This window comes from Hippocampus guttulatus, chromosome 14 (genome assembly GCF_054856545.1).
Source record: "Hippocampus guttulatus isolate MCC_2025c chromosome 14, RoL_Hgut_1.0, whole genome shotgun sequence".
Lineage (NCBI taxonomy): Eukaryota > Metazoa > Chordata > Actinopteri > Syngnathiformes > Syngnathidae > Hippocampus > Hippocampus guttulatus.
This window is the reverse complement of record NC_141274.1, coordinates 12,623,789-12,634,014: the sequence shown is the minus strand read 5'-3', so window position 1 is coordinate 12,634,014 and position 10,226 is coordinate 12,623,789. Positions and strand designations below refer to the sequence as shown.

Below are 10,226 nucleotides of genomic sequence, written 5' to 3'. Positions count from 1 at the left end.
AAAGAGCGGCTGCAGTGACCGGAACCGGAAATGGCGTCGTGACCCCACAACTGACGCCAATTGTGTCTAATTAAGGGTGGTGGTGGGGGGGTTAGTGGTGACAATCAATAAACGCCATAAGGGAATAAGAGACTGAACATAGCTGAACGCTATCATCACTTAGCCGGCATAGTTGCTCGTTGGTGTTGACGAGAGACTTCCCGGAGCGGTGGGGAGGCTTAGCTGCGCTTTTACCGACTTAACCACTCCAACCTAAAAAAATGAACCGCTCCCGTTATAGGGCCTTTTTCGTCCTCTTTGCCGTTTTCACCGTCACAGAAAGCCGCCGCTACCACTTGGTATCATCCAGCCGAGGTGGAGCTCAAGGGCCGAGCGTGCCTTTACCTTCCGCCGGTTCTCATGTGCCTTCACAGAAGGTGGAAGATCAGCCCAAAGCGGTGCGTGTGAAATGTCACTCGGACGCAATGGAGCTCGTGCTTCAGGCGGACTTGTTCAACACGGGGCTTCCCGTGGAGCCGGCACACCTGCGTCTCGGTTCCGATCCAGCGGGTGCAAGTGGGGCATGCCGCGCGCGACCCACTGGTGACGGCGACTCGTTGACCATATCGGCCGACCTGCTGGACTGTGGAACTCGGCGCTCGGTAAGCACAAGTTTGCACAGTTGGTATTTTGAAGTCATTAAAAAAAAAAAAAACTCAATTGTTTTAACATCTTAATTTTGATTGCGCTCCGCCATCATGGTGTAACTTGAAAAACTTTACGGTGCATTGCTTTGTTAAAATTGCTTTTTAGGGACAAACCGAATTTCTCCATAAAGAATAACTTGGCTTTTAAAAGTCTTTAATAACGTCATGTGAAAGTGGAATATGTGATCCAGGGATGGGCAATTTAAATGCTGGATTTAGCCATCATTTTTCTGCAGTACTGTGTTGGTACTACTGCACCAAGTGCAAAAGACTCTTGCATAAAAAAATTGCAAGAACAGCACAAAACTACTGAACAGCAAACGAAGTGCTCGTTTGATGTACCCCCCTATGAAATAAACTTGCTCGATTTGAATATTGTTAAGTACTATGGTTGTCTTCATATCATAGCCAATCTGCAAAAGAAATTTAAGCCTACTCAAGTTGTAGTATGGGGCCCCCTTCCTGATTTCTTATTTTTGTCACACTTAAATGTTTCAGATCATCACATTTAAATATTAGTCAAAGATAACACAAAATGCACTTTATAAAGGGAAGTCTTTATTATAAATGAGAAAAAATAATCTCAATTTACATTGCCCTGTGTGAAAAAGTGTTTGCAAACCCACCCCCCAGGTCAATTTCTCTAGCCAGACCCAGGCTTGGTTGCTGCGACACTTGTTCCCAATTAAGAAATCACTTAAATTGGACCTGCCTGACCGAGGGAAGTAGACCAAAAGCTGCCTGAAATCAAAAGAAATTCAGGATCAAATGAGAAATTGAGATCAATCAGTCTGGTAAATTCTAAAGCTTTGGGACTCCAGCAACCCACATTGAGAGCCATTATCCACAAATGGCAAAACCATGGGACCGTGGTGAACCTTCCCAGGAGTGGCCATCCGACCAAAATTTGTTCAAATGTATGAACCCTTTAAGACCAACTAAAACCGCTTTTCTATCGCTAGTCAACACAGGACAAGATAATCTATTCGAATGTGCTGGTCTATTCGCCTGAGCCATCTGATGGCTTCTTTCGACTGGACGGAGCAACGATTCCGGTTGAGTGTCATTTTGACAGGTAATTTTTAGTTTCACAAAGGTCTTGACTGAATGCCATGATTTGACTACTTACGCATGCGTTGGATTGTCAAATGTGTGTTCATTGTGGGCCACATTGCAGACGTTTGCTCTGAGGGGAATTTAAACACACATTCGTATGACCATATTGCATAGTTAAGTCCAGCATCATTTGGTTCTCATTTTAACTAATTGGATGCATTTTTAAATCATGAAGTAAAATTGAGATTACGCTATTCTGTTTCCAGGAGGTGTTCTGTGGGTGGAATTTCCCTGCACCCTACCTGGATTCCTTCGGTCTCAGTAGGCTCAGCTGAGAGTAGCATCGACTTCAAACTGCGCCTCATGACTGGTGGGCAGCATTCCATTTTTCAATTTTATTTGTACCACTGATTTATTTATTTTTAAAAAATGTTTTAGACAATTGGCAGTTTGAGAGACGCTCGCGTGCATACTTCATGGGTGACCCGATTCACTTGGAAGTGTCCGCGGCGGTCCGCAAACACCAGCCCATGCGCGTCTACGCGGAGCGTTGCACTGCCACAGCCGGCCCAGACCCACACGCCGCCTTAAGATATGACTTTGTTGAGCGAAATGGGTGAGTGCTGAATGGTACGGAATGCATCATCCCGCAACTCTAAATGATAATGAATAACCCACCCTGATTTACATTTCCACCACCAGATGTCTCACCGATGCCTTGCATACAAACTCCAGCTCTCACTTCCTGACCAGGCAGGAGGGGCACACGCTTCAACTTCAACTCGAAGCATTCAGATTCTACCAGCAGCCTAACAGTCAGGTTAGAATCTCAACTGTGTTTATACAGCACTTTAAAACACCCGCTGTACATGAGCAAAAATAATACGTACAATATAATGAAGATGGAGAAAAATAAAGCCTCATGCCGAGTCAAAAGCCAAAGAATAAAAAGTTAAGAGTCTTAAAGATGACAGCAATGCCTAACGTTCAGCGAGAGGTCCTTGCAAAGAGGAGGACAAGAAATGGAAAAGGCTTGAGTCCCTCTTTTATTCAGAGCACTTACTCTTGCGCTTTAAATTATTTTGAGTATTTAGTTTAAAAATATCCTCTTGTACATTTTTGTCTCTTCCCCATGTATGTCGTCATGCGAACCTATGAGAGCTAGCATGGTGCCACTGGACATTCAGAATGAAAGAAAAGTCCAAGAAGCTAGGCTAACTCTTAGCTTATCTGCTAACTATATGGCAGTTGCAAACTCTTGCCTTGGTGTGCACGTTATACGAATACTCAACACAACCAGTCGCTCCCATTTGTCTGGCACAAGCATCAAATCTGACTTGTACACTAATAATCGCTCGATCTTTTAGGGACCTCTGAAAACCGTACCTTTTTTTGTCGCCTTTGATCGCAAGGTGAAGCTCAAATTCATTCTGATTGGCATGTACCACGCTTTAGCCAAATGCAATGTTTGGAAATGACTAAAGTGCTTAGTTGTGTGTGCCATAGGTCTACATCACTTGCTGGCTGAGGGCTGTTCCAGACTCCTTAGCTGTCAGCTCTCAAAACAGGGCCTGCTCTTTTATTGACAACAGGTAATCCTTCGGTGCGACACTTGTTACAAGCATGACAGTGACTTTCACTTTTTGGACGATCACGTTTGCTCTCATGTACAGATGGAGGTCCGTGGACGGGGACCACGGTGACTGTAGCACCTGCCATCCACTGGCAGCCCCAAAGGAAACGACCACTACGACAGACAGGAGGCTGTATGCAAATTCGGGCTGGAATTTTGCTCCTAACAAACCGAGGCAACCAACTACTTCTTTGCGCTCCCGGCCTGAAAGGTTGCAAAGCCACACGTATCGGCAGACCTCTTCTGGTCTGATGAGGCAAAACGATCACAAACCAGGTGAGAACAAGTGCACAAAAAAAAAATCAGGAAAGGTAAGATGGTAACGTTGATATTCAGTTCTCTGCTTCAGAATGTCCGTTTAGAGGTTAAACTTGTGTGGTGTGTTTGGTTTAGTGTTACTGACGTGTTTCCTCATTGCCATGTGTGTTTTACAGTGAGATTCGTCCAGCTTGGACCTCTTACTGTTGAATAGACATCGTCACTCAGGATATTTTGACCGGCACCTCCTGCCTGCTGTTGGATGCACAATCCAAGATGAACTTCGCACAATGGAAATTGAATATCTTAAAATTCACTCTACTGGCCTACATGTTTGTAGTTTTTTTTGAACTACCTGTCTCCAAAATACATGTTTTACAGTAACCCTGAATTTTTTATTTTTTTTTTACCCACTTGACTGGTTTGGCTCGCTTGCGATATCTCGGTCCGAATGACATTTGATTAACGTTGGGTTTCGAAGCACTCAGCATAATTAGCCCCAAGAAAACAAATGGATTTAAAAGATGCACTCTCTCTCTGAAGTACACAAACGTACTTGTGGAGCCTTTCGGCATCCTCTGATCAATCAAACATATCGTCTGTTCTGTACAGAAGGATGCTATTAAGCGCTTCCTTCCATTACCACCCACCACATGCCCATCATGCAGTCCCAATATTGATTGTTTGTTGTGAGGAGGTGCCTGATGTAAGCAAATGAAGGGTTCGCTTGAGAGATAAAATGTGGATCTCTGGGCAATTTTGTACATTAATTTGCCCAAATAACAGTGTGCGAGACTGACACAGCAAAACTGAGATGGTGAAATTTTAAGACGTGCACCCGCGTTGCTTTTAAAACGGTACAGTACAACTACAGCGTTTATGCTGCCTTGTTGAACGAAGATGGAAATCCGGTACTTAAAGATTGAGACCATTTGCCATAAATCCCCCCAAAAAAGTAACGTCAAGCATATTTAAAGAGTCCATTTGGAAAGGCCACTGAAGAAAATGGGTATGGGATGTGGAAAGTCAATGTTAAATCATTGAAATGTTTAGTGTGTTTTAAATTTATAGAAATGTATGAATCGGTGAACTTGGACTGGGTCATAAATTGAGATGCCAATCAACTTGGATACGTCATTTAACGCCCTGTAATTCTGTAGCATTTTAATTTAAAAAAAAAATCCTAGAATTGTAAGAATAAACTCCAAACAACATCCAAGTATCCATTCCAAAAACATACAATTACAGCGCACCACTAGGGACCGTTTTACCACACAAGACCACTTTTGTAGACGAGCTTTTAATCCATTAACATTTTATCCACGGGGGGCTTTCGGCGTGTGGCACAAATACTTTTACGAGCATCTCCTTCACCTCTGGGCAGCATCGCTTACGTTAAAAGTTGCAGGGGGGTGTGAGGAGCGCTGGCTGTGGTTCTGAAGCTTGTTTTTGTTCCTCTGATCATGCATTCGTTGTCTTTCAGTGCTCGGTAGATGACCCCGTTCGATTTCCCCGGCGCCCATTTACTTTCATAGCAAATGAATACGCATTGGAAGGCTTTTGGTTGCAATTCACGAGAAGCTACGACGAGCTCACTAAGTGCCTCATAAATCTGCCGAGCCTTTTGTGTTGCGGACCACATGCGAGTGGCGGACGTGGTGAGGAACGAGGCGCTCTCCTGATGCCTCGGTGACTCGTCTCCGATGCACCCCGCCTCTCCGCAAGCTCGTTTGATCACTCGCAGCAATGTTTTCCCACCGATACCAAATGTTGGCTGTCCTCACCATGTGTCCTGTTCTTGGCACACACTCCAGCCAGAGATGCGGACCCGCTTTTTGCCGGGATGACCAGGAATGCTGCCTTCGGGGAAACGCCAGCGCCTGTTGCAACCCCTTGGAGGACGACGCCTACTACCACGTCGCCATGGCTACTCGCAAACTCTCCGGCGTTCTCATCATGCTGCTCCTCTTCGCTTTGGGATACTTCGTCCAACGTGTGTTATGTTCCCGATCCAGACAGCTCAGCTCGGACAATGGCGGAGACCCGACCGTCGCGACTTCCCGGGAGCTGCTGGTGGAGCTCGCCACGCCGGACAGCCTCCTGGACGGCCGGAGCGCGGCTCATCTGCCCACGTACGACCAGTGCAAGCGTCTACCCACTTACGAGGAGACGGTACGGTATGGACAATCTCAGTCGTCTGTGGGACAAACTACCTGACGAGGACCGATGTCTTTTAGAAAGACACTTGCGTTACTTTCGGATGTGCCTCAAAGAAATATGGTCAAGAAAACATTTCCTCATGAGACGCCACTGATGCTGCATAAGTAGCAGACTTTAATGGCTTTTTTTTGGGGTTTGTTTGCTAATGTTTATGAATAATTCACCAATAGCTGATAGCAGATCTGGAATAAACTAAATGACGTTGTTTCCTGTGTTTTAGTGCTTTCAATCATAGGTAAGGAATGTCTCATATAATACCCTGCCATCTTATTCGATGCGGTCTGTTTCAATGTGGGAAGTAGCAATTTGCTTTTATAACGGGCCAGGGTGAAGAATATAGCACTGCATCACATAAGATGCTGAGATATTGGCAGTAGTTTTATTTTAGCCTTTTCTGTAGACAAGGTAACATAATCCAATTTCAACAGCACCGCCCAATAACAAATATCCCAATGTGAGAAGCTAATAGGTGATTTTATTTTCCATGATAAAATTAGAATCAAACAGCCACATGACCGGTCCCCATATTAAAAATGAATACTGTCGTCATATTAACTCAAGTGATGAACATGTTTTAATACAAATGCATAGCCCTGGTTCTGTTTAATATTCCTCAAAATGATAAAACATCTCAACGCTGCTACGTCTACCACTGAAATGTGAATCAAACTAAACGCCTCTACGTTCATTTCAAATGACCTATGTCCATGACTCCAGTTTCAGGGATGCAAAGTAATGAACTGTATCTGTCTGCAGCGTCTTGCAGCATAACAAGGATCATGTTACAGTCAAGTGATGTCAGTGTTGAGTTATTTTAGCCACTCAATTTAATGCCAGCTCATTGTTTGATCCACTTGACTTTTTTTTTCTTCTTCCCCCTTTGCTAAATTTGGCAATGTGTCACTGTCGGCGTTCATCACAGAAATGTAACATTGTAGACAAAAAGAATGAGCTGATGGATATTTGGGGGGGGGGGGGAGAGAACCGAGTGAAAACATTCCTAGAGATCCAATGTGTTGTCTGGTAAACATTTACCCCTGAATTTATACACCCACTGCTGGTCATTGGAAAGAATGCAGAATTTTACAAAAGTTCCCCAAGCATAAAAATTGTAATATTTAAACATTGCCCATTTTCATTCAAAGCAACTTGTGCTAACTTGATTTCAAACCAAATTTGAAATTAAATATATTTAACTATCATACTAATGCACTTATAAAAGTAAAATGCTGATTGTTTATCCATCCAAAGCTGTTAATCTCATGAGAGTAACATTTCAATATACGTCTATTTTTAGTAGAGTACAAAAACGTTTTAAGAGTATTTAAATGTTGTGGTTGAAACATTGCCACAATTCAAATCCAGTTGACAAAGCGGTGTAGATGTTCATTTTTGGATTGATATAAGTGGTAACTTTTCCAAACCATAATTCAAATGAAATGTATGACTGCAATATATTGTATATCAGTGTTGAATATAAAATTTCAATAATTTCATCCATTTTCATCAACACAAAGGCTGTTACATGTTTTGTGTGAAACATGCCACAGTTCAAACTAAGTTGCTTACAAAATAGTGTACATATGTCCAATATTGACAATATCCCCAAACCACAATTCAAATGAAATGTATTGCCTACAATATAGTCATGTTCGTTCCATAACTTTGTTTTTTTTCTTTTGCACGGCACTTTGAGTTGCAGATTTATGTATGACAAGTGCTATATCAATAAACTTTGATTTATTGATATGAAGGAAGATTTCAAAACGTCAGCCCATTAGTGCACTATAGTGTGATTGCATTTGATGAAAACGGAATAAAGTAATGCTGCAAGTGTTTTAAGATTTCAAAACTGCAGTCCATGTTTAGTTTAAATGACGTCGACGTTTCAATTACAATATTGACGTTTACCCAAGTTAAGCTCGCTTACAAAAGTGAAGTGAAAATGAAATTTGAATCGTGGGAGATGTATTACGTTGCCCACTTTTCAAGACCGCACCTCAAATCAATTCTGGTACAAACCACAACTGTGTCAGTGTTAACATACCGAGGGAGTCCAAAATCCAAATCCACCTTCATCGATTAACAGACTTAGTTCTTATGTAGTTCACGGTGTCTTTAATGTTCTCCTTCATCGTGGCCGAAGATTCCGACGGGAGTTTGACCATGTGGCCGATCCTAGTGAGAGCCTCCGCCAAGCCGAAGCCCACGGACGCGGAGCACGGTTGGATGAACCAGTCCCTGTTGCCGCAAATCCTCCGCAGGTTAAATTCGTCCATGATTTCCATCACGGTCATAGCGCCGTCCACGTCCTGCTTGTTGGCGAGCACGGCGAGCGGGCTGCCGCGGAGCTGCTCGCTCCTCAGCGTGCGCTCCAACTCCCGCTTTGCCTCCGCCGCCCTGGCCCGGTCGGCGCTGTCTACCACGAAGACGACGGCCGCCGTGTCCTGGTGGAAGCTCCGCCAGTGGCGACGCATTTCCGCCTGGCCGCCCACGTCCCACACGGTCAGAGCGAAGTTCTTCTTTTTCCTTTTCACGTCGAACATTTCCACATTGAAGCCGACTGTGGGGACGGTGCCGACCAACCTGTCGTGTTTCATCTTGTACAGGAGGGTCGACTTGCCCGCGTTGTCCAGCCCCAGAATGAGGACCCGGGCCTCGGGTTGCGTGGAGCCTCGCTGCCCCATTCAGGTCATACAAGTACAGGCACGTACTCACGCAGTCTGATGAAGACGTTTTCTTCTGGCTTAGTGTTCACCTTTTACCTGCTCAAATGTCGTTTAAGGTGTGGCATCATTTCCTGTGGAGAGTGTGTCTGACGTTAATAGATCAACTGTTAGCTGAGCTGACGGGACAGTCTTTTTTTTTTTTTTCAACCGTGTGGACACCTTGAAGGAGAAACTGGTGGTGTTTCCAAATACTGTCGCCAAGTGTAGTGCCTCACTGTGAGTATAATTATTTTCCGTATGCATAAAGCTCAATTCTTGTTGTATACGGAACACTTTTGGGCTTCCGATCAAAATATGAATATGAGACAAAAGTTTATAATGGCAGATTTTATTTGATATTTACATTTAGTTGTGTTTACCCACTCCGGACAGAGCACCTTTTGTTTGAAGTCACCCATTTTTTTCAAGTGAGCAAAAGTATGCGAACCGACATTTTTAAAGTGAATAACACTTCATGTTTCAAGTCAAGTCAACTGTATTTATAGAGCACTTTCAAACAGCCATCGCTGCATACAAAGTGCTGTACATGGAGCAATTTAACATGCACAATAAACAGTAAGACAAATCGGTAATAAAGGCGGTAGAAAGCACCAAACAGTAAAACCAAGAACAAATCTAAGTCATGCTGAGTCGAATGCCAAAGAATAAAAGTGAGTTTTGAAGATGGGCAGCGAGGAGGCTTGCCGAATGTTTGGTGGTATAACCCTTACTTGCAATAACTGTGTCAAACTTGCAAGCCATTGACTTCACCAAACTGTTGCGTTCTTCATTTGAAGTCATTTTACAGGCCTTTACTGCAGCCTCTTTCAGTTCTTGTTTGCTTCTGGAGGTTTTTCTCCCTTCAGGCTCCCCTTCATGGGGTGAAATTCATGCTCTGTTGTGTTACGGTCTGGTGAAGATTAACCTCTACTAAATTGATGGAAAGGCCAAAGTATAGAGAAATGAAGGCTTTGCTTTTGACCCAAAAGACACAAGCTCATTTGCGAAGCATGATGTAGGGCGGAATGTTCTGGTTTACGCTTGCATGGCTGTTTTTGGAACGAGTTCCATAGTCTTTATTGATGTTCGTCTCTTCATATCAAAATAGGGTGAAGCATAAGTACAGGTTGTGGGTCAATTTTTATTAGGATTTCTTATACTATAACATTGTACGTTCAATTTTCTCATATTTTTGTGAATTGTGTCATAATGCCTGCATATCATCATAGCTTGGAAACATTATCGTTTTACACATACAGTATGCCAATAAAACTTGGCATGATTTGATGAGTCAACGAATTTTGTCATGTCAACTCACATTTACTCGTGAGATGGCTAATAGCTCAACCACATCATAACAATAGATTGCAACAACGCCAAAAAACATTATTGTCCATCACACAGTGCCTAAAAATACAAGCAAGAGGCTTTATTGTTCAACATGATGAAATGTCGACTGCTTTATTGGTTGTGCTACAAAACAGTCCACTTGGAGAAGTCAAACCTGATTGTACAGGCATGTAGTGACATGTGACAAGGGAAGAAATACCATCTGATTTCCACGCCCTTCAACACACCGCAATTTAGAAGACTTCACGGGCTCATTCAACTATATTACATCCACAACGAACCATAGTCAGGTGCTTCTGGAAAGAAAATGAAATT

General features: G+C 43.3%; 3 protein-coding genes across 3 annotated transcripts; 2 read left to right on the top strand and 1 right to left on the bottom strand.

The window, feature by feature from the left end:
* The first annotated feature begins 137 nt into the window (after window positions 1-137).
* LOC147195146 (zona pellucida sperm-binding protein 3-like) lies at window positions 138-6,158 on the top strand. Its single transcript, XM_086128990.1, has 8 exons — window positions 138-641; window positions 1,649-1,761; window positions 2,009-2,112; window positions 2,181-2,358; window positions 2,445-2,562; window positions 3,249-3,334; window positions 3,416-3,651; window positions 3,810-6,158. Exons 1-8 carry the CDS (start codon window positions 261-263, stop codon window positions 3,845-3,847), a joined length of 1,254 nt encoding a protein of 417 aa, XP_085985116.1. The 5' UTR covers window positions 138-260; the 3' UTR covers window positions 3,848-6,158.
* Window positions 5,419-5,850, top strand: LOC147195147 (putative membrane protein C3orf80 homolog). Its single transcript, XM_086129452.1, has one exon. The coding sequence runs from the start codon at window positions 5,419-5,421 to the stop codon at window positions 5,848-5,850; it is 432 nt and encodes a 143-aa protein (XP_085985578.1).
* Window positions 6,159-6,308: 150 nt separating the features above from the next.
* arl14 (ADP-ribosylation factor-like 14) lies at window positions 6,309-8,793 on the bottom strand. Its single transcript, XM_086128993.1, has one exon. It carries the CDS (start codon window positions 8,538-8,540, stop codon window positions 7,929-7,931), a length of 612 nt encoding a protein of 203 aa, XP_085985119.1. The 5' UTR covers window positions 8,541-8,793; the 3' UTR covers window positions 6,309-7,928.
* Window positions 8,794-10,226: the final 1,433 nt, after the last annotated feature.

What these genes read in the sequence shown, in the direction of transcription:
- LOC147195146 (XM_086128990.1), top strand. Translation starts at nt 261, where the DNA reads ATGAACCGCTCCCGTTATAGGGCCTTTTTCGTCCTCTTTGCCGTTTTC. An exon ending in CAAACTGCGCCTCATGACTG is followed by an intron (nt 2,113 to 2,180) that starts GTGGGCAGCATT and finishes AAAATGTTTTAG; the next exon opens with ACAATTGGCAGTTTGAGAGA. An exon ending in GCAAAACGATCACAAACCAG is followed by an intron (nt 3,652 to 3,809) that starts GTGAGAACAAGT and finishes TGTGTTTTACAG; the next exon opens with TGAGATTCGTCCAGCTTGGA.
- LOC147195147 (XM_086129452.1), top strand. Translation starts at nt 5,419, where the DNA reads ATGTGTCCTGTTCTTGGCACACACTCCAGCCAGAGATGCGGACCCGCT.
- arl14 (XM_086128993.1), bottom strand. Translation starts at nt 8,540, where the DNA reads ATGGGGCAGCGAGGCTCCACGCAACCCGAGGCCCGGGTCCTCATTCTG.